We start from the raw sequence: 24883 nt of genomic DNA, 5'->3' as shown, positions 1-24883 counted from the left end.
GAGGAGATGTGATGAAAAATTTACAAAGAAGGCTTATTGAGATTTTAACTTTGGACTTAAAAGGGAAAGAAAAATAAAAAAGGGTTTTGAATAAGTAATTAGCATTACAGTCAAAGAGAAAGGATATAAAAAAAGTTAAATAAAAGAATGAGAGCATAAAATGTGGGGTGTTGAGAATGGGTTTAAGGCTGAAAATGTTTGTAGAAGCTGGATAGAGTAAGGCCACAGAGGGATTTCAAAATGAGAATCTTAAGTTTATGCATTGTGGGCTAGGAACCAAACTGGATTATTGAACATAGCAGCACCAGGTGAGAAGAATTTCAATGGTTTTGGTTTTAAATTAGTTTGAGTTTATAAAAGTATAGGATGGAATGGCAATGTTGATTAATTCCTGAGATAATGTACTGAAATGGTCCACAATTGTGTCTTGACCTCATAGGAAAAAAATGTTTTTTTTAGTACAAGGTAATTCCTTGATTTATGGTATTTAGGAGCTCTGATCCAACAATAGATACTTAGTCATAGAGATGTACAGCATGGAAACAGACCTTTCGGTCCAACCTGTCCATGCCGACCAGATATCCCAACCCAATCTAGTTCCACCTGCCAGTATCCGACCCATATCCCTCCAAACCCTTTCTATTCATAAACCCATCCAAATGCCTCTTAAATGTTGCAATTGTATCCGCCTCCACCACATCCTCTGGCAGCTCATTCCATACACGTACCATCCTCTGGATGAAAACGTTGCCCCTTAGGTCTCTTTTATGTCTTTTCTCTCTCACCCTAAACCTATGCCCTCTACACCCCTCAGCCTCCGACGCTCCAGGGAAAACAGCCCCAGCCTGTTCAGCCTCTCCCTGTAGCTCAAATCCTCCAAACCTGGCAACATCCTTGTAAATCTTTCCTGAACGCTTTCAAGTTTCACAACAACTTTCCGACAGGAAGGAGACCAGAATTGCACGCAATATTCCAACAATGGCCTAACCAATGTCCTATACAGCTGCAACATGACCTCCCAATTCCTGTACTCAATACTCTGACCGATAAAGGAAAGCATACCAAACGCCGCCTTCACTATCCTATCTACCTGCGACTCTACTTTCAAGGAGCTATGAACCTCCACTCCAAGGTCTCTTTGTTCAGCAACACTCCCTGGGACCTTACCATTAAGACCTGCGAGGATTTGCTTTCCCAAAATGCAGCACCTCGCATTTATCTGAATTAAACTCTATCTGCCACTTCTCAGCCTATTAGCCCATCTGGTCCAGACCCTGTTGTAATCTGATACTTAGAATTATAGAATCATCTGTTCTGATCCTCCAAAGAGCATTCCACCCTAACCCAACCTTCCACCCTATCCTCCTAACTCTGCATTTCCCATGGCTAATATGCCAGGGGCAATTTAGCTTGGCCCATTCAGCTAAACTGCGCATCTTTGAACTGTGGGAGGAAACAAGAGCACCAGGTGGAAACCTATGGGGAGAATGTGCACACTTAACACAGGCAGTCTCCCAATGCTGAAATCGAACTTCTGCCTTTGGTGCTGTGAGGCAGCAGTGCTAACCACTGAACTACTGTGCAGCCCAGTAAGTCTTTATATTACAGGATAGGTGTTGCTTATCCTTCTAATGTGCAGCGCTAAATGACTTCTGTTAGACTGATGGATGATACAGTACAATTGACTGGGGTTAGTTAAATGGAGAGGTGAAGTTGACCAGATTCAAGATCCTTATTTGCATGGCTTGTTTTAGCTGCTATGTTTTCTCAACACATTTCAACTTACTGACAATTCACCACATATTACCTTATGTTCTTTGTGATGTATGATTGTCAAGTTCAACCTGATAAGTTAGAAATTATTTTATTCCAGTGTTGTCTCTACACAAAGGTAAATATTTAGCTAATGCTTTCTGAAAGATGCAATTGCATATGCAAATACTGTGCTTCTGCCGAAATAAGTCCAGCATTAATAAATATAGCTTGCAAAGTTCATGGAAAAGTTTTCAGGTTGCTTTTATTCTTGGCTTTTTAAAAGATTTTCGAAGATCATGTGAATGCCCTAATGGTAGAAGCATGTTTTCTTAAATTGAACATCCCTGTCGCTGAATTTTCATACATGTTATAATTTAGAAACAACATTGGGATTGGGGATTCATGGTTGATATTTCATTGTTTTTGTTTAGAAAACACTAGTTCCCATAAAGGAAATGTCCCATATTTTCTTTACTATCAATGCCATATTGCTTCCGGGAATAAAAGACTTGTCCTATGAAAGGAGATTGAGTAGTATGAGCCCCTGATGTCCCTTTCTCGAAGCAAATTGCTGGGTGATGTATGTATTAAAAATGTAGTTGATTTGGCAGCAAAATTTAGGCCACTGTGGTTTGATTTTCCATCAAAACTAAGTTTTTTTTTGATATGGCAATCAGACTGTCACAAATAAAGATGTTTTAAAGTTTGTTTTAAAATGCTTAAATCAACATTTCCTTGTATGCAGTTAATCTGTTTCCTGTCTCTTGGCTGGTGTGGAATATGTAACAGAATCTGCAAATCAACCAGGTTCAATTTAAAATTAGGATGGGCAAACTTGAAATTACTTTTGTATTTTGTAAAACATTTCAGGCTACAATTCATTTGTGAATACATGTACATTTAAAATACCTTTAATTGTTTAAAGGAAAGTTAATGTTGAATTGATGAGATTATGCATGGTGACATCATGGCTCAACAATGTGGTGTTAGCGTGGAAATGTGCTGTCAAAGCAGTATGTTTCTTCTACTGTTAGTGCATGCTTAGGCGTTAGATTGCTGAATTAGTATCACTGGTGAATTAATGAATAGTTTTTTGTGAAGAGATCATAATCCCATGGAATTTAATCCCATGGAACTAATCCTATTTTAAAATCCATAGCAGATGTCTGGAGACTTTCAGTCCATGCCCTTGGGTTGATTTTGACCCCAGTTTTTGGAGGTGAAAGAGTGTAACCGGCCCCACATGTCCCTTGTCTTGCTGCATTTTATATATGTTAAACAACCAGTTAGCCCTTTACAAATTTAATTTTAAAAAACTGCTCTTTAGAATAATGTTTGTTTCTTGTTAAAATGACATGTTTCCTTCCTGCTCAGTTTATTTCCTACAGTACACACAATTCTCCCATTCTCTGATTGGCTCCATGATGAACTGAAATCCAGAGCTCCATATTCCACTCGTCCAGTCTATCCCCAGAACACCCCATGAGCGCCAGTTTTCAGTTCTAATATCACAGGTTGAATACAGGGTAAAAGGCATCATTTGGCTGTTTGTAAGAAAAAATGTCACCTCGCCCCAATTCACACATTCTGTACATACCCCTGTGCATTCTTAAATTTTCTGACAATAATCCAGTTCATTCTTGAATGCCTTGATCAAACCTGCACCTCACAGCATTGCATTCCAGATCCTACCACCTCGCTGTATAAGTAAAAAGCTTTTCATGCTGCTGTTTTTTATCCCTTAAATCTGTTTCCTCTTTTCTCAATCCTTCCGCCATGAGAGACATCACTCTCATCGACTCTATCCAGACCTCATGATCTTGAATGAACCATCAAATCCTCCTCTTATAAATTAGTCCTAGCTTCTCTGATATATCTATGTAACAGAATTTCCTATTCCTGCAACTATTTTCATTTTTTTTAGCATCCTTCCCAACACATATACATCTTTCCTAAGATGTGGCAACTAGAACTGGATGCAATGCTCCAGTTGCCACCAAATCATTCTTGTGTTATGGCCCACTGGGTTAGCGCACCATCAATTGAGCACTAGTATTCCTGGAGTCACACCAAATATTGAAGGTTTTTTTTATACAGTAAGCACAAACACCAATTCACCTGGCTTTCAGACCAAGGTTTAAAGAAAACATGGAGAAGATTTGTGTACGTGGCCAGAATTATTATATGTTACAAGTATTAAGCTATAGCTATAGATACGCAGATATAAACCACTGACAAACCCAATTATTTATAATTCTAATCTCTTAATAAACTCCCCTTTATTAACTTCCTCTTTTTCATGCATATGAACACAATTGAAAATAGGGAAAACAAATTAATGGTAAAGATAGAAAAATTGGAAAGTCAGTTCAGTGGTCTTTGTTTGCTGGTTCTGATGTTGAGATGCTGCTTTGGCTTGACAGATCCATCCCTTGTTTAGTTGTCTTTTCTTTCTGGTTTGTAAGCAGTACAGAGTATTTGATTCACTGAGAAAATATCTCCGATATATCAACTCGGAAGCTTATACGGTTTGCAATTCCTGTAGGCAATGCAACTGGTTTTCTTCAGATTTAAACTGAGTTTTGACAGCAGTGATCAGCCAGCTTCTGGGTTGGGAGATCTGCACTCTTACTCCTGTGATTTTGTCCCTGTAACTTTCTTCCAGCTGTAAGCTGCTCAGCCACCCAAACACCAATTTCACAGATGTTGGCAAGCAAAAAATCTTTGTCATTGATAACTGTCACTCACCCAATCAATTTGTTTCCAACAAGAGCTCTATCAGCACCCATTTTTGCCTCTAGATTACCTGCAATCTGAACTTTGATCACTGCTTGCTTACGCATTTGTGTGTAATACCTGCAATGGTTTTGAAAATGCTTTGAAAATTGCAGCTATTTTTTCCAAGCTGGTTTTTACAACAGAGTGGAATAGAATCCCTTCAGTGTGAAAGTAAGCCATTTGGCCCATTGAGTCTGCACCGACCCTTCAGAGAACATCCCACACAGACAGATGCCCGCAAGCACGCAGACACCCCCACCCCACCCAACCAACATCCCTGTAATCTTGCATTTCCCACAGCTAATTCCTCTGACCTGTACATCCCTGGGCACTGGACAATTTAGCATGGCCAATTCATCTAACCTGCACATCTTTGGACTGAGTGGGGAAACCAGAGCACCCGGAGGAAACCCATGCAGATACAGGGAGAATGTGCAAACTTCACACTGAGTCGCCCGTAAGTAAAATTGAACCCAGTGAGGCAGCAGTGCTAACCACTGAGCCACCATGCTGCCCCTGCTTCCACATTGTTTCTATTCGATGACCTAGGATCAGAGGGGATAAAGTTTGTTCATGGTTAACCGCTCTTTATTTCAGTATTCTTGTGCATTTTGAAAAAAACTAAAGACATGGTCCTTGCATGTATATAACAGACTCCTTACTTTTATATTCTATGCTCCTAGTAACAAGGCCTCAGAAACTGAGCAATTTGTAACTGCACTGTCAGCTTATTCTGTTGCTTTCTGTACATTGTACACATACCTCTCCTCCAGCATTCTAATTAGAATCCTACCCTTAAGTAGTCTTAATGCAAAATTGCATCACTTCACATTTCTCTGCACTGAATTTCGTCTGCCACTTGTTTACCATTTTGTCAATATATGTCCATTTGAAATTCCGAATTATCCTCACAATGATTCGAAATTGTGATTCTTTCACAAACTTCAAACTTATACCTTTTACTTCAAGGTTTTGATTATGCTAAGTTAAGTCGAAAGAAGCAAGAGTCTTCAGCTGATTGGGAACTTAACTATAAATCTTCCCCCTGTATAAAAATCATCATATAACCACTAATCTGTCTGTCTTGTCAATTTTGAACTGCCTCTTTTATTCCATGAGCTCTAACTTTCCTTCACAAGTCTGTTGTGTGGTACTTTATCAAGTAAATTTTGGAAGCCCAAGTAGACCACATCAACAGCATTGCCCCATCATGAGTTACCTCATGAGAAAGTTCCAGGAAGTGACATGATTTGCAGTCACCACATTTATGCTGGATTTCTTTATTTAACTTGCATTTACCCAAGTGACTATTAATTTTGTCTTCAATTGTTGGTTTTGAACAAATTATCCATCAACAGGGTTAAACTGTAGCTTATTAGTTGTTGAGCTTATTTTTACATTTTCAATAAAAATAAGTGTAACAATTCAATTCTCTAGTCCTCTGCCATGACTCCTGAGTTTAAGCAAGATTGGGAAATTATGGCAAGTGTATCCAAAATTACTACTATTTTTTTTCTCAGCATCCTTGGGTACATCTCTTGGAATCTTTGTGGATTATCAACTTTAAATATACCAAGCCTAGCAAGTACTACTATCTCATTTGAAGGGTTGACAAAAATGTATGAATTACTTTCTCTTTCACTGTGACTTAACTATCATCTTCCTTGGTAGAGAAATTATTCATGTATTATTTTAACTGTGCCTCTGCCTTTATGTATAAATCCCCTTTTAGTTCTCAATTGGCTCACTCCTCTTTAACCACTCTTTTACTGTGCCTGTAGAAGATGTTTGGATTTCCTTTTTATGATAGTTACTTGATTCTGTTCAAACTCTTTCTGTGGTTTGCCTTTTAAATTTTCTTCTGATCCTTCTCTATTTGACCTGATTCTTGACTGTACGGATTTTACCATTTGTAAAAAGCAATTTCTCTTAACTTTTCTCAACTGAGTTAAAAATCACAACACCCGGTTATAGTCCAACAGGTTTATTTGGAAGCACTAGCTCTCAGAGCGATGCTCCTTCATTAGGTGATTGTGTGATTTTTAATTTTTTACATCCCAGTCCAATACTGGAGTCTTCAAATCATGTCTCTCAACTGAGGAGCTCTGAATTTTTTGTCCTACCTTTCCCCTTCATGGAAATAAACCTTATTTTTTATGACAACCCATTATTCAGTTAGCTCTTCTTGCCAAGCTTTGGTTTCAGTTTATCTGGATCAGATCCATTCTTGCCCTAGACAGCTGCTTACCCTGTTTCATAGCCAACCTAAACCTTATGATACATTGATCACTTGTTATCTAGACAATCCCTTACTGATAGCTGATCCACTTGGCTCATCTTGTTCCCAAGGACCAAGTCTAGCAGAGCTTTGTTTGTCATTGGACTGAGAATATCCCGCTATTGCAAAGTTTCTTCTGCACAATCTAGGAATTCTTCCACACTGTGCTCTTTAATTAAATGACTATAGGCTAAAATAATTTTGCCAAGTTCTTCCTTCTGTTATTCTTGCACATTTCTGTAATTCCTTGAACGTGTGTTCCTACCTACTCCTGATGTTCTTTGAGCCAAACCTTTGGATATTATTTTACCTGAATCCATGTATACTCATTCCTGAATGGTTACCCAGTTATAGACTCTACTACCTGTTCACTATCTTTAAGCCCACCTTTTTAAAACAAAAATTACCATTCCTGCTCTACTGTATTCCTGCTCCTTGGTTGTCTTCTCCTAATATCTCCTGACATCCAAACTCCTGCCAAGTTAGTTTAAATCATCCCCAGCATCACCAACAAGTCATTTCAAAATTTTGCAGGGTGATTTACTTGTGTATTTTTAAATGTTCTTTTGAAATAAGTACCTGTAATAACATAATTAACCCTTTCAAACTGGAATTTTGGCTTTAAAAGGAAGATTATGACTGTGCTATATGATTAATTAAGGCATTTTGCATAGTAGAATGAAAAACGTTCAGAACTAGGGAAAACATTTTATCAAGTTATTTGTAGAAATAAAATGTCTGTTTTAGGAAGAGTTTTCAGATCACTGACAGTTAAATTATTTAAGTATTATTTCCCCGCGCCCCCCCCTTTAATTCAATCATGGATATGCACGGACGAGTTAATTTCTCCAGCTTTCACAGTTCCTCTTGTAACAGTTCCTAAAGGTACAACACATTAAATAATTCTTTGCCCAGATAACTTTGGAATTGCCTTCATGTTTCCCTAAGTGAAGGTACATTCAATTGTCTTGGGAGACTGCTACTAAAAGAATGAACACATGTTGCATTCATTAGATCTGCTTTGGCCTTTGCAGTTTATTCTGAAGGTAAAACCCTCTTGTACTGAAAAAGTAGTGGAGCATTTACAATTCCAAGAGTATTGTCCCTGAGGATTGCTGACGTAGCAGAGGTTTGCTGCATTTAGCCAGGGCAAAACAGTCTGAAGTACTTGAGGCTTGTGATTGAAATTTTCAGGTAGTAAGTGCAGTTTTTTTGTTTTTTTTTTACAACTTTCTTGTAGTTGGGGCCTCACTACTTCTCAAAGTGAGCAGGATGCAACCTGCTGCTCTCCTCCCTCTGCCCTGCTCTTCAGTGTTTGGCGTGCTCATACGGGCTGAAGGAACAGGCGGGTGTCTTGTGGAGTTTTTATTTGTGCCAACACAGAAGTGCTTTGTCACCAGCCATCTGGACTGGGAGGATATCCTTAGAATTTGAAGTATGTTGGAACTGTGCTTACTGTGAAATCATTGGAAAGGAAGAGAAAAACAGACCAAACTGAATTTTTTTTCTAAAGAAAGCCAGGCATGGAAGATGATTTTCCCAATGTGCCCTCAGTTTACGATGCCTCAACATTGCTCAACTTCTCCACTGGTAATTCGTCAACCGTTTAACAAGCTCACATTCTTGTTTTGCCTTCTGCACTAGATCTGAAATTTTAGTTACTGACACGTTTTGTCTTCAGTATAACATTACACATTGTGTGCAATTTAGAATGGAAAAGTAGAAAGTACTGAACTTGTTATAAAATGTTAATTAGAAGCTATGGAAAAAAATAATAAAATTAAGTTGAAATTGAGATGAATTTAAAGAGAATATCCATTTTTATCCAGCGTTCTCCCTCGCATTTTTTAACGTTTCTTTTAAGCTTTTGCTCTCACCTTTCCCTATCTTCAAAATTGTTTGATAAACACAAAACCTGTACTGGTTTTAAATTTGGCTTTTGTTGCATGTCAGTCATGTTATTGTAAATGTGAGCTCTCTCCGTTTTATCTTAACTGCAGCTAAATTTGTGTTTTAAGTCTGGTAAGGGCTTTGTGGTAATCACAGTGCAAGGGCTTGTATGTGTTATGGACCAGATCATAAGCCAATAGGATTTAGGGTGCCTTAAAATTCAGGTTTTTAAAACAGATTTTTTTTATAATTGGATTTTAAACTAATTCATAGCAGAAAGCAATTTTGTTTATAGTTGGGAATCCTGCATTCTTTCGCCAAACATCATCGCCATCTGTAGAAACGGCACAAAACTCTTTAAAATTGAAATGCCATTGTGTTAGAATGCTGCCATATAATGAAACTGGCAATGGTATGCATTTATTTTCCTTTTAACTGCTGAATTTAATTTGAAGGTAGAGTTTGTTTGTCTGCCTTCAGTTGCTTTTCAAAAAGTTGGAGAAAAATCATTGCCTGTCTCGAATATTAATGCTGTGATAAGGTAGGAAGTTATACATGTTCTGGTGCATAAATAACGTAACACTACTCTGACTTTGAGGAACCAACAATAAGCTGTGCAGTTACACTGGAAATTCATTATTCCTTAATTAGATCTTGATATATCGCTTGAGGAATTCGGCCCTGTAATTTAGTCAAAGCAATCAATGGCCTGATTTTTTAACTTGGAATTTATTGTCATTGATTCTGTTTAATTCTCTTAAGTCTAGCAAAGCAGTCTTTAAAAATGAACATTGTAAATGCTGGAAGTACGTAAGTAATTTTTCTTTTTGCTTTTTCGTAACCTTACAAGGAATTGATGATCCTGCAGTTTTTAAGAATGGGATCTGAAACTCCTACCTTCTGTTAAAAATGGTCTAGATATTTTAACTTGGATTGACATGTGCAAGAGCATCAGGGTACATAGAATATAGATTATAATCTTAAAATTAGCATTGTGATGCTATTAGAAGTTTCTCAGTCTCAGCATAGGGCTTGATTCTACAGCGATTTAATGTTCTTGCCTGCAATGTTAAATAATTAGATAAACAAATTCTGCAAGGGAACGTGTGTTTTTTAAATAAATTTCACGTCTTCGCTTTGCGACAAGATGCTTCACCATGAATTAAAGATTTAATATCTCGTTGGAAGGTCTGACACACTGCAATCTAATGTCATACTTCACTGTGAAGCCACATTTTGTTTAGATATAGAGAGAAGGCCTTGAAGTCTCACATTGCACCTTAACCGATTGTAGATACTTTCTGATCATTCTACCCCATCCCACCCCAAACCACCCCAAAATGACAAACCTCTCGATCAGGTGGAACTTGAACTCACTTAACTGAGCATATTATCACTAAGCTAACCTCAGCAACAGGTGCTGCACTGAATAGTGATACTGATGTAATTAACCTAGTCAAGATTGAGTAGAGATACTATATTCTGCAGCTGTCTTATAAAATTTGGAAGTTAACCTATTTACAATGTCAACAACTTGTAGGATGGCAAAATATTCCAAGGTGCTTCGCATGTACTGTGTCATAAATGTGTTTTCAATCTATGAATATAGATTTTATGGAGTATATGATAGAGAATTTAATTAATTAGCCTCAACTAATTAGAAATGATTGGTTCACAAATCAGCACTTTTTTTTTCTCACGCAGTAAAGAAGTGCTCATTTGTTGTACTGCTGAGTGCGAGATGGAATGCGTCAATAGCATGTCTTTTTTTTTCAGAAACAAGCTGGTTCTGAAATACCAAGTGACTAAGTCACATCTTCCCAGAGAGCTGGGTTCCAATCCATGGAAGTGTGGCATCAATACTAGGGAAGGGGGGAGCTATTCTGACAGGGCGGGTTCCACTTCTATCATGCTAGGATCATTGTCCCTACTGTGGCTATGGATGGGGTGGATTCAGTTGCCTGTAAAGTTATGGAAATGGTTAAAGGGTTGGGGTGGAGAAGAAGAGGAGGAGGAGAAAAGAAGGATGAAACAAGCATTGTTAAAGTTTCCAGGACAAATATTAGGAAAGAGTTTGGAAAGGCTCAGGAATTTAACTTCAGGCACAGCAGAGAAGGAGACTACTATGATAAGGGTGATGGTCAACGCAGGACTGAAGGTGTTCTACTTTAATTGTATGTGGTAAATTAACTTGTAGTGCTGGAAGGCTGCAGAAAATGAAGAAGGCTTCAGAAATCTGAAGTGCAAAGGGGACTTAGTCCAAATTCAGGAGTGTTTAAGGTTAACATCAAAGTTCAGTTGGCAGTTAGGAAAGCCACTACAATGTCAGCATTCCTTTTGAAAGGGGTAGAATATAAGAACAGAGTTGTGCTGCTGAAGATGTATAAGGCTCTGGTCAAACTGCATTTGGAATATTGTGAGCAGTTTTTATAAGACATAGGAGCAGAATTAGGCCATTCGGCCCATCGAGTCTGCTCCACCATTCGATCATGGCTGAAATGCTCCTCAGTCTCGTGTTCCTGTCTTCTCTCCATACCTCTTCAATCCACTACCAATTAAAGATCTGTCTAGCTCCTCAAATTTATTCACTGCCTCAGCATCCACTGCACTTTGGGGTTGCACAGATTCACAACTCTTTGGAAGAAGTAGTTTCTCCTCAAAACTGTTTTAAATTTGCTACCCCTTATCTTAAGATCACTCTTCCTAGAATGCCCTGCAAGAAGTAGTATCCACTCCATGTCTATTTTAACCACACTTTCTATTATCTTGATTACCTCCATTTGATCTCCCCTCATTCTTCTGAATTCCAGAGAGTATAGGCCTAAACTGTTCAATCTGTCTTCATACGATAAACCCCTCATCTCTGGGACCAATCTAGTAAACCTCTTCTCAACTGCCTGTAATGCCACAACATCTTCCCTCAAATTGGGGACCAAAACAGTGGCAATGGATTGGAAAATGTCTAATAATGTCCTTATTCAAAAAGATTGGGAGGCAAAGAGTGGGAAATTACCAACCAGATTGTTTAACATTTTTTGTTGGGAAAACGTTAGAATTATCAAGGAAGCAATATCAGGACATTTGGAAAGTCAAAAAGCTATCCGTCAGAGTTAGCATGGTTTTAAGGGCAGTCTCACCAATACCTTGTACAGTTGCAACATTACTTCCTTACCTTTGTATTCTATTCCCTTAGCTATAAAAGCCAACATTCCATTTGCTGTTTTTTATTATTTGCCATACTTGCATACTAGTTTTTTGTGACTCATGATCCCTCTGCAGTGGAGCACCGTGAAGTGTCTCCCCATTAAGATAAAAGGTCGCCTTCTCATTTTTTTTCAAACCAAATACATGACCTCTCACATATCCATGTTAAACTCCATCTGTCACATTTTAGCCAACTCTCCTAACCTATCTCTATCCATTTGTAAGGTTCTTATTTCCTCATTGTAATTGATCATCCAGCCTATTTTTGTGTTGTCTGCAAATTTGGCTCTAGAGCCTTCTATCCCTGTTTCAAAGTCGTTAATGTAGACTGTAGGGGTCCAAGAATTGAACCCTGTGGCACACCACTAGTTACATCTTGCCATCCAGGAAAAAAGCCCATTTATCCCAACTTTGTCTTCTGTCCATCAGTCAGTCATTTATCCAGGCTAATAAATTGCCCTTAATCCCATATGATCCAACCTTGTGAATTAACCTTTTTTGCGGCACCTTATTAAATGCCTTCTGCATAAATTACATCTACAGCATCCCCATTATCCACTTTGCTTGTTACTTCTTTGAAGAACTCTAGCAAATCATAACAACGTGATTTGCCCTTAAAACCATGCTAACTCTGATGGATAGCTTTTTGACTTTCCAAATGTCCTGATATTGCTTCCTTGATAATTCTAACGTTTTCCCAACAACAGATGTTAAACAATCTGGTTGGTAATTTCCCACTCTTTGCCTCCCAATCTTTTTGAATAAGGACATTATTAGACATTTTCCAATCCATTGGAACCTTTCCCGTGTCCAGGGACTTTTGGAATGTTGTAACCAATGGATCTACTATCTCAGTTACCACTTTCTTTCACACCCTAGGATGTAGATCATCAGGCCCAGGGGACTTGTCTGTCCTCAATCCTAATTGTTTGTTTAGTTCCTTTTCCCTGTCAATGTTGTTTGTTCCAAGTTCTATCTTATCTATTGCCTCTGACTTGTGATTCCAACAGGAGAGGTGCTATTGTTCTCCACAGTGAAAACTGAGGTAAAGTATTGATTCAGCATCTCTGTTTTCCTCACTACTAACTCTATGATTTCATCTTCCAAGGGACCAGTATTCACATTAATGATGCTCTTTCCTTTTATGTACCTATAGAAGATTTTGCTATTCTTTTTGATGTTTTTTGCTAGTTTTTTTTCTTAATTTATTTTAGCTCTTATTAATTTTTTATGGGCTCTGTATCTAAGGAAGGATGCACTGGCTTTGAGGGGGTCCAGAGGAGTTTTACAAGAATAATCCTGGGATGAAGAGCTTGTCATACAAGGAGCAGTTGAGGACTGTGGTTCTGAACTTGGAGTTCAGAAGGGTGAGAGGAGATCTCATTGAAATTTATAGAGTACTGAGAGGCCTAGATAGAATGGCTGTGGAGATGTTTCCACTAGTAGGGGAAACTATGAACTCAGGGCACAACCTCAGTGATGATCCTTTAAAACTGAGATGAGGAATTTCTTCAGCTTGAGGGTGATTAGTCTGCGGAACTCATTGCTCAGAAGGCTTTGGAGGCCAAGTTATTGAGTGTATGAGAGACATATTTTCTTGATTGGTAAGGGGACCAAGGAGTACAGGAAGAAGGCAGGAGAAAGGGGTTGAGAAACATATCAGCCATGATCAAATGGTGGAGCAGACTCATTGAGCCAAATGGCAGAATTCTTCTCCTATATCTTATTGTCAAGGATATCTTTAGTGAGTAATTAATTATTTGAAGTGGGAGATGTCCTTTGCTGAATAATTTCAATTTCGCAAACCCATTTCCCTACCCTATTGCTCTGTATTTCCCTTGACTAATGCACCTAGCCGACACATTCCTGAACACTCTGGGCAGTTTAGCACAGCCAGTTCACCTGACCTGCACATCTTTGGACTGTGGGAGGAAAACTGAGCACCCGGAGGAAACCCACGCAGACACGGCGAGAATGTGCAGACACCACACAGACAGTAGCCAGAGGCTGGAATCGAACCCAGGTCCCTGACACTGAGGCAACAGTGCTAACCACTGCACCACCATGCCACCCCCTAATCACTGAGCCATTACATTTTGGTTAGAATCAGAACCATAGTGGACTTGGTTTTACTTCCAACCAATTTGAAATTGGTAATGAAAATTATTTTTTCATTATTTCTATTGCTTCATTATTATTAATGACCATAGCCTTCTGACTGTTGGTAACAAGGTTACTTGTTCAGACACTGACTGTGAGACCTCTTCACTGACAGCAGCCCTTTCTAAATTGTGTATGCTTCTGTGTGAAAAATTGACCTTCATGTTGACTTTCAACAAATAATTGTTTTCTTGAAACCTTGAATCCATCTGAGCAACAGATGTTGAAAACGGGGAAAGCACAATTCCAGGAGGAAGACCGTTATAAAACGTTAAGACCGAATTGTCATGAAAATGTAAAATTTTAATTAAGTGCACCGCTCTTTTTTTTTTTGAAATGTTACAAATTGGTGAGACTACATCTCCAATCCTGTGTATGGTTTTCACCTTCCTATTTAGGGAGGGACGTGAACACATTGGAACCCTGTTCAGAGGAGGCTTACTCGGTTGATAGTTGCAATGTGTGGCTTGGCTGATGAGGATAGGTTGCACAGGTTGGGCTTTCTTTTCACTAAGTTTAAAAGACTGGTGACTTGATTGAAGTACGTAGATTATGAGTGATATTGACAAGGTGCTCATAGAAATGATGTTTCCTCTTGTGGGTGAGTGCAGCACTAGGGAGAGACTATTAACATTAAAGGCACCTTTTAAGGACAGTCTCAAGAAAAAAAAACTTCTCAAGTTGTGGGACTTTGGAACTCTGTGCCTCAGGTGTTGGAGGTTAGGTCGTTGTAGATTCTGGTTGGGCGAGAGAATTATCAGGAGTACATGGGAATGTGGAATACAAAGCACACCAGTCGTGATCTTGCAGAATAGTACAGGATACTTGAGGGACCAAAGGCATAATTACACCTCTAAGTTCATACATTAGTTTAAATTTAGAGATTGTTTTTCATAGCTTAAATTGCTTTAGATACAGTTTAAATTGAGATGTGTAGAGTTTAAACATTTATCCAGTCTGGCCCAGCAGATATTATGAAATCCAGTCAGTATCTTGTTGCATAAGCACATAAAAAATTGCTGGAACTGAAAAGACCACAGTTGTTACCCTTTCTGTCTTCCTAGTAATTGCATGATACATTGATAGTGTTGTCAATTGATCATACATAATTAATCTCTATTATAGATATAGAAATTATAAGTGGGTCATACAGTGGTGAAGATTCTTGGAAAATAAACACAGGCTTTATCGAATTATTCATGTGTTGCATCCTCTTGGATAGCTTGCTAAAAGTAATCATTTTTTAAAATTTGTAGTTGTGAACCTTTCCTCTGAAACAAATTTGTTTTCTGTAAATTATTGCTTTCTGATACTGACATGACTAGCATGTCCCTTTTTATGGATCCCCAAGTGTCAGGTCAGAAGTATCAGTCATGCCATTTATTAGTTTCCTATTATAGTAAAACACTACAAGAGAGTATTGGAGCCATCAATGCATAGGTTTGAGTCAATGTTGCTCCTGTTATTAATTGCTGTCATTTCACAGTATAACATTATTTCAGTGTTGTGTGTTTTTGCAACTGAATGTGAAATAAAGTAATGAGAATTGATAAGTATCTTACTACTAATTAAAACCAGAAGAGCAAAATCAATAAATTAGTTTGCTCAGTGGTTCAGTGTACTTTGTACAGTGGACCAGATTATTTTGTGCAGTTATAGATCTAATGTTAAAAGAGGGGAAAGATAGAATATCCTGAGACAGTGTCCTGAACTTTGTAGTCATTCGTGAAGCAATTGCATTCATTGCTAACCTCTACAAATGCTACTGATAAATATCCTGTATTCATAACGCAGCAGCTTGGTTTGAACACTTTTTATTAAATTCCCATTAAGATGGCTGCCTGCAGTGTGTATGCCTCATAGATATCCTTCCTTTGTACAAAAGAATTGCATGCACTTTGAGTGAGCCATGTATCAAAAAAAGCACAAACTGTTCTCTGCATTGTTCATTATTCTTGGCAGTCTCTGCACATTCATTGCACATACTGTTGTTACTTGTGTGTGATCTTACTGGATATTAATCTGGGTGATGTGACTTCTCCATAGAGTGTCATTGCTCTGTCATTTGTTGCTGCAATGATACTTGTTATTTCACTTTTTGTGGGTATTATGGGCCTCTGGATTGATCCATGGACAGTGTAGTTGATGAGTTCACATTTTTCCTGATCAGCTACCTTTAGTTAAAGAATAGCTTCTCCAGTAATGCAAATGTGCCTGCAGTTGTGACAGTATATCTGGTTGTTCACTTCCGCTGTATGTGATCAAGGGGCTAGCTACTGGATGCAAGTTGCTACTTCAGCTGACTTTTGAGAGCATTGAATGTTTGTACTCTGGTTCTTCACTTCTAAGGCTGACAATAAGTTTGGCAGTCTTGTCAAATTAAATTTGGCTTTCTGCCACTTCAAATTGATATTATCACTCGTGTTAGCACTTCTGACACCAGTTACTTTTTGAGATGATTTTTCATGCTTTCAGTAGGTCTTGTTTCTCCACTCAAGGACTGTCTCATATTTACGTCTCTTGGGCACTGCTCTGTTTATATGGTTCTCAACTTTTCTGAATTTGGGCAAAGTTTGTTTTTTGCTGTCAATGCATGACTTACAATTTAAGGTACGCGAAGTTCGTAATATTTTTACCTATTCAGCTTCAGGTTTGCCTGGCCGGCTCTGATTAGCAGTCATATTGATTGTGGTCAGCAATGGCATCTTCCATTTTGTATCTGCTTCTATAAACAAGCAGTTCCTCCATCTGGGAGGATTACTGTCTATCTTATGTTGATTGCATTGATGCTCTCAATTTTACAGATTGCTTTGCTGTGATCATTCACTGTACCACAGATGATATCACTTTCTTGATTACCTTCTCCTTTTTCTAGCTCTTCTGCCTTGTCTTTCAGATTGTCCTTGAGGATGACCAGAATTTTCCTTAACAGTATCAGACCAATTCAGCAACTGTTATCCGCATTGAGATAGTCTCCTGGAGGATATCCTGACCCTGTGAAAATGTTCTCTTACTGTGATAGAATCTGGTATGCAGTCAATGGTTTAGGATGCAAATTGCACATTGAGGGTTGCTAGTCCACACTTGAGACTTGTTTGTCTGAGAGGAGTGGCTTTTGCTTGCCGTCTTAATCTGGACCCCAAATCTTCCTTCATGTTATTCTCCTGGGCTCGCCGATTAATCTATCCCCTCAGCAAAAGTATATTCCCAACATAAAGCTTCAACCTAATTTTTGATGACTTCATTTTTGGATCGACATACTGAGCCTCTTCATACAGGTCTGTGAAGGTCTTTATGTTCCATGACTCACCGGTGCCTGAGTGACATTTCATGTTGACCTGATGTTCTCCTGCAGTGATTCCAACAATCACGCACCACATATCATTAACTGACCTAATGGAACCAACCTACTGTATGATTTGGAATGATTCACCAGAATCTTCATCTGATAGCTTCCCACTTGCCATTTGTACTTTTGCTGCTTTTAGCCATACGTTTGTGTGTGAAATGATTTGGCTTTGTGCAATGAGAACACTGCCTTCCTTATGCTGGGCATCACTTTTTTCTCTTTTGTATGATGGCCACTGCAGTATTTGCATCCTGCCCTTGGTCTATGATTGTCTTGCTCTTTGGGCCAAGGTTATCTGCCATTTTAATGCACGACCCGGTCTGTTCTTCTTTAGCTAAACTATAGCTGCTGCTTTACAACCCCAGTACTTCAACACGTCACTTACGTCCCTGACGGTACGATTTCCCCTCTCCGTTGATGTACTGACTGCTTGCATTTAATACAACTCCTGTTTAATCGCCTTTTAGTTGTGCAAACTCAGAGGACCCTGTCAGCTGAGTTAATGAGATCACATTTTAATCTTTCTTTTGCCTTGGGTCCAAATATTAAGCTAGTTTCATACTTTTCTAAGTTACATTAATTTGTGGTTCAAGTATGCCATCAAGCCTTCCAAAATTTCAGCAGTCTTTTGAGGAATGCACTTTGAAACATTCTCTTTCCAACAGTAATAAGAATGTAGGGTCAAGTTGCTGCTGCTTCAATAGATGTGTTGCTGTTTTATGATTTTCCCATTGCTTATAGAAAAAGTTTGTTTTGCTTCATATTACCTTTCATTTCAAACTGGAAGTAGGAGAGAGAAAACTGCAGCTGCCTAGTGTTTTATCTGTGGCCTTTTTGTTCTTTTATGTGTTCTTTTCGGTTGCTTGTTCCAACTTTAATGAATCTAAACATTTCTGTTTCTCTCTGTCAGTAGCTGTACTATTTTTACTGCTCTCCAATACTCAGTCTTAGCTTCACTTCTGACACCATCTCCTGTGTTCACAAGGCAATAGTCTGGTCTGAACAATGCGAAAAATCACACAACACCAGGTTATACTCCCAACAGGTTTATTTGGAAGCACTAGCTTCAGTAGCAATTGATGATGTCTTGAGGCTGGATGTGGAAGCTCTTATTCCTTTCTCTGTCACAGTTAAAAGCTGGGCTTCTCTTCCAGCTGATAGAATGTCTTTCAGGCAATTCTATTTTACTGAATTTGCCTTTGGAGCAGTTACTGTTTAATGGTTAAATAATCTATTATTCTGTTAGGTTTTCCAATAAGTTGTTACATTTCTTTTTGTTGCATTTTAACTACAGTGTGTTTTGCTTCAAGACTGGTAGTTTAACCAATCAAATTATTTCTGGAGCACAATGCCTGGCACTTGCCTTTAGAGTAAGAAAAAGTTAGGTTCTAGACTAGCATCTTTTATATTTTGAAGGGGTTTGCTCTGGTCTATAACATGAGCCAGCGGAATGTTGTCACTTGTGACTTCCTTTCTGATTGTCTATTCAACTAACATTTCTTTCAAATAGCTCAATTTAAGGTGGATATTAGATACATTCCAATAGTTTGTTATGAAGGTGTACTGTACCTTTTTAAGAGAGTTAAAGCTTGCAGAACCACTTGATACAGCGCCAAGTGTAAATATTTCTGAACCCTCTCAAGTTTAACAATATCTTTCCAGTAGCAAAGATTCCAGAATTGGGTGCAGTATCCCTAAATTGGTCTCCTCAATATTCTGTACAGCCACACGTGACACCCCCCTCCTATACTCAATGCACTGACCAATGAAGGCAAGTGTGCCAAACGCCTTTTGCTTCCACTTATAAACATCCGACTCCTCTTTAAGCAGTCTTTGCTGACAACAAATACATTTCTTCTCAGTTGTCACTGTGCCACAAAAAATCTTTGCAATTCATTCATTAGCACCATACGAGTTTACAAACGTAGCCAAGCTATTTTGATCAACACACCTGTGCTTGTGTGGTCAGATTTTTTATCTTTTAAAAAGTTGGTGTCTTCATTTTTGATGAGTCATCTTGGGCACCGTAGGTGAAAGGGATTCAGTTTCTTAACATGATATGAATATGCCATTCACATTTTACAGCAGTGTTGTTTTGTTGAAAATATTAAGCTGAGCTTGATAATTCTCTATGATGCTTCGGAATTCACAGGGTAAAACACGGGAAAACATATGACCACCAAGAGTATTGATTAGTGGATTGTAACTGTTACCTGGGGTTAGTTGGAAAGGTATTACAGTCTTAGGCTCCAACAATAGAGCCATATTTCATGTAAGCTATTGTAAGATAGCTCATGATTGTTCACGTAGCACCATGTGCATGTGCCATCAAAACAAAAATTAGCGAATGGGAGTTAATTGGTAAGTTATTTCAGCAGCTGTATTTTAACTTATAGGCTTATAAGGTTTAAGTACTGGCCAGGAGGCCTCAATATGACCTTGGCACCTACTTTATGATCAAAATCTATAAGGAGCAAAGCAATAAATAACATTTGGAAGAATCATGATGAACAATTATCTCTCTTAACAGAAGGAGATGGAACATGGGGATAATTCTATGATATGATACCTCTTTGACACAGCAGTATGTTTTTCTAAGACCAAGTGCAATATTTTGGCCCTTGACAGACACAAAATGTCTTCCATAGTTGGGCATCAAGATACTGAGGCCAACGTCATCCATTGGTTCCTTTGGACACTTATTACTTTGGTTAGTTTTTATTTAGTTTCGTAACTAAACAGATAATGACAAGAGCATAAGAAGCTTATGATCAAACTTTATTTTGGCATGTGCACCTACTCACATATTGCTATTGATGCACAGTGAACTTATCTTTTCTATTATGGTAATGTACATCAGGAGTGCAGTCCTTCCCCTACTGAACAACTCGTATGCATTTAAAAACCTGAACATTAATTTGTCAAAATAAAAGATTACAAATCCATGCCATTTGAAAATCTGATTTGCCACTTCATCCCTACTGAACTGCAATTTCACATTGAAAGTAAGACGCAGCATACATAAACTTCTGGAAAACATCCATGCTTTGGATTATAATTGACCGCTTCATCCGGATATGAAAGGGAATGTACTTTGCCAGGCTAGGTTTTATTTACACAGCTGTACACCAGTCACAGATTATGGTCAACTCTCTATTTTCACAAAATCACTGTTCAAAAATATACAAGTGTAGGAAAAAGAATTTGTTTATGTAATCACGTTTCATTTTTTTCCCAAAGCGTTGAACATATTTCAGTTAATCCTCAGCTATAGCTTTATTACAGAAAGATCTCTTCATCCTGATGGTCTCTGGGAACACATCCAGGCAATTCACTGTTTTAAGTTTGCCTTTGTTTCCAATAATTATATCTAATAGCCGTGATTGAAACACTCAAAACCAGTTTCCATCACATCACATACACATAACATTTTAGTGTTTTATGTATTAAAAGTGGAGTTATTTTTCATTTTAAAACGTTATAAAACAGTGCCACATAAGAGTAACTATCAAAGAAAATCACGTCCTTTGTTAATGATCTAAACAAAATGCAGTATAGAAATTATACATTTAAAACAAAAATTGACATTTCATCTGATCTAGAATGGTTGTTATGCATGAAAAGGTCCAACTGTCCACTTTTTGTGAATGATTCATATACACTGATCTGATATATCAATAACATTTTTGACAAATTTTCATTTATAATCTGTGTATGTTGCATTATTATTTCTTCTCAACTTTAATAACTAATAATCTCTCTCTTTTGTAAACTCAAAATCTGATTAAATTGGCTTCTTTTAAATTCATTTGGACTGGGAGAAAGGTATCCAAGGGGACAGAATCCTTTGTAAATTAACTTTGCTGCAATCATCCAAGAGAGCTAGTGAGTAATAGTGAAAAGATTTATTTACTCATTCTCCTGTCAATATTCAGCTCATCCCTCCTCACCCTGGAGCCTGACGACTTCGGTATCCCATTTGGAGTTGTAATAACTTGGGGGGTCCTCACCTGGGATCTGATTATTAGTGGGTACACCCAGGTGCCAAGAATACAGCTGTTGTTTGACAGTGTAATATTGACAGGAGAATGAGTAAACACACCTTTTGACTATTATTCACCCTAAAGCCCTGGCTCAAAAGCATATTAGCTAATAATTTATGGTCTGTAAATACTGTTTTCAACATTGTGTTTTCTAGTACACTGTAATAATAGAAGCATCTAAAAAAACTGCAGGAAATTTAAGTGAATGTTTATACATTTACATGCTACGGGAAAATACACATATCTAAAAGCACAATGGAACATGAAGGCTTCAGAAGACTTACATCAACAAGTAAATCTCATTTTTGATCACCTCCAACATCAATACCATCATCAATTAAGTGACATATTACAATATATGAGTTAACAGCCTTATCAAAATAAATTTGCCAAAATGATATAGTTGGGTACATGGGAAAGATGACCAAATGTTTGATTAAGGATAGAGAAATAGAAAGGTGGAGTCTTTGGGAAAGAATTTAGGACTTTAGGACTTAAACAGTAGTTAACAGCAGGCCTGTAAATCAGAAAAATGTAAAAGGTTGAAATTGGAGAAGAGTTGTGGTCTCAGAAGTTTGCAGGATGTGAGAAAGCTAAAAAGAGAGGTTTTGGCAGAATTAGAAAAGAAGGATGATAGAGTTAATAAATTGTAGCATTTCCAGATCAGAAACCAGTTTAGATCAGTGAACAAATGCCATGAGGATTAGGAGTGCTCAGTATATAGAACATCTTTGGAATGCTGATGCACTGAATTGAAAAAGGAAAGAAATCGTATAGTAGGTTCCTTCCTCGAATGTTCTCAGCAATTACAATTAGGACTTGGGGGTTTTAATAGTTTGATTAGAGTATCCTATGGGAGGCTGTGGAAACGGAAAGACAAGTTCCAACAAGCAGAGTTGGAGTTTGCACAGCCTCACTAGGAGGTGAAATGTAGAAGTGATAAAGTTGGCCCAGCCCACAAGATTTATCTCCTCCTCAGATAATAAGCTGGTATGTATCTGTTGATTGCCCATGCTTGAGGATAGTCTTCAAACTGAACTTCCTTTCTTATGAGGACAAATATGGACTGGAATCTTTCTATTTGCAAGTAATTGACAGCGATCATGGAAGATTTGTGATTGTGATAACACAAAACCAAAATTCAATCAACACAATTTCCAACATAATTTAGATCCACATTCCAAATTATACCCAAGATAGAAACTTGACTCTGTAGTTTGCGTAGCTTCTTAAACCATAATGTGCGTCAGCTCAGGAGCAAATTTACAGTGCAATGGTAAGCTTTGCTGTTATCTGCAATCTCTGTTCCAGATTTCACATTGGAAAAGTGGCAAAACTGTCTACATCCACTGGCGTTATTCAACTACAACAGACAGCAATTTCTGATGCTCATAAACTTGCAATTAAACATGACAACAATAATAATTATTACTGAAAATTACAATGTTATACTTGTAGAAAGTCAAATATATCAAAATGGTTTTTCAAAAAAGACATTAAATTAGTTTTTAAAGTATAAAACAGTTCAGCTGTTACCATCTTTACATTGTAACATCTTACTTCATTGTCTGCAAAGTTTATTGAAAGAAAAGATAATCACTTCAATTGACAAAACTCTAGATAGAGAAACAATAGCCAACCTCCTGGACAGACAGAACACAACATGACAGGGAACCTATCAACAAGGACTGCAAACTCAAACTACTAGATCTCTGTTTGACGACACACTTCACATTCAGCAACCAAATATATGAACAGATCAATGAAATGTCTATGAGCTCAACCACCTCTGGGTCATAGCAGAAGCAGTGATGCAAAGACTGGGACAAACACCCCTACCACAACTCGAACCCTAACTCTGAGTCAAATACATAATGATAACAAAAGTGTAATTTAAGAGAACAGAATTTGAGAATACATACTGGATTATCAAAACCAAACTTTCTGGGATCAGATGTACAAAAGAGGAGGAAACCTAGAGGAGGGTGGCTCAGTGGTTAGCACTGCTGCCTCACAGCACCAGGGTCCCAGGTTCAATTTCAGCCTCTGGCGACTGCCTGTGTGGAATTTGCACATTTTCTCCGTGTCTGTGTGGGTTTCCTCCGGGTGCTCCAGTTTCCTCCCACAGTCCAAAGATGTGCAGGTCAGGTGAATTGGCCATGCTAAATTGCCCATAACGATAGGTGCATTAGTCAGAGGGAAATGGGTCTGGGTGTGTTACTCTTCGGAGGGTCGGTGTGGACTGGTTGGGCTGAAGGGCCTGTTTCCACACTGTAGGGAATCTAATCTAATCTACAATCAGCTCCCATTCCTGGCTGTGATGGTACAAAGAACACAGAACAGTGAATGCACTAAAAAAGTGTACAGGAAAGCCACACACACAGACCAGGTCCTGAATTCCAACAGCAACCACCCCGACACACCCAAGAGAAGCTGCATTAGGATCCTGTTCAAAAGGGCTGCAACACACTGTAGGACTCCTGACCTATGAAGGGAAGAAGAACATCTTACAGAGTATTCACCAAGAACTGATATCCATGCAACTTCATCCGTAGATGCCTAACAGACAAACCATGCAACAAGGACATGCCACTAGCCATGCTACCTTGCATAAAAAAGACATCTCTGAATTGATAGCCAGACTTCTCCGCCCCACTGGGATTCGTGACAGCCCATAAACCAACAGCCACGCTCAGACAACAACTCACCAGAACAAAAGACCTTATATCCAACATGTGCAAGAATAATATAATTTACACGATTCCATGTAAAGGCTGCACAAAACACTATATTGGGCAAACAGGCAGACAACTAGCAATCTGCATCCAGGAATATCAACCAGCCATTGAAGGCCATGACCATCTGTCCCTAGTAGCTATACACACAAATTTTGACTGGGACAACACAACGATCATAGGACAAGCTAAACATAGGACTGCCAGAGAATTTCTAGAAACATGGCAATCAGCCATGGACTTAGACCCAATATACTGGCCACTATGATGAGCAACTGGAACCAGCAGAAACCGAACCAAATAAATTGCAGAAGAGAGAGTACAGCAGCGCTTCACAGGAGGCTCCAAAGCACTGAAGATGTCACCTCGGCAGGGGACAAAACGTCTGTAAATCAATTTCCCAGCTCGTCGAACAAACCCACAACCGTGACAACCAGCAACCAAGCTACAAATCTTTACACAAACCTTCAATTCCAAATAGAGTCTAACTAGGGTTTTATATAACTGCAGGATAATGTCTGCATCCTTGTACTTCAGTCCTCTAGATTCAAAGTCCAGCATTCCATTAGCTTTCTTGATTATTTTCTGCACGTATTTGTGACATTAGAAAAACCTATGCACCAAGTCTCTTTGAACATCCACTGTATTTCACTTCATGACATCTGGAAAGAGCCCTGAACTACCCTTTTTC

The 24883-nt window shown here is 38.4% G+C and overlaps 1 protein-coding gene across 6 annotated transcripts in view; it reads left to right on the top strand.

The window, feature by feature from the left end:
* LOC122552779 (echinoderm microtubule-associated protein-like 4) overlaps positions 1 to 24883 on the top strand; it is a 299840-nt gene that overhangs the window by 114341 nt on the left and 160616 nt on the right. The window contains exon 1 of one of the 6 annotated variants that reach the window (XM_043695704.1): positions 8320 to 8401. The exons of the other annotated variants lie outside the window; for them this stretch is intronic. Within the exon in view, the coding sequence (XP_043551639.1) occupies positions 8335 to 8401 (67 nt within the window). The 5' untranslated portion in view covers positions 8320 to 8334. Of the gene's footprint in view, positions 1 to 8319; positions 8402 to 24883 lie in introns of those variants that run through there. 6 annotated transcript variants of the gene reach the window in all.

This window comes from Chiloscyllium plagiosum, chromosome 9 (assembly GCF_004010195.1).
Source record: "Chiloscyllium plagiosum isolate BGI_BamShark_2017 chromosome 9, ASM401019v2, whole genome shotgun sequence".
Lineage (NCBI taxonomy): Eukaryota > Metazoa > Chordata > Chondrichthyes > Orectolobiformes > Hemiscylliidae > Chiloscyllium > Chiloscyllium plagiosum.
Note: the sequence above shows the minus strand (reverse complement) of the source record. Positions and strands in the feature narration are given on the sequence as shown.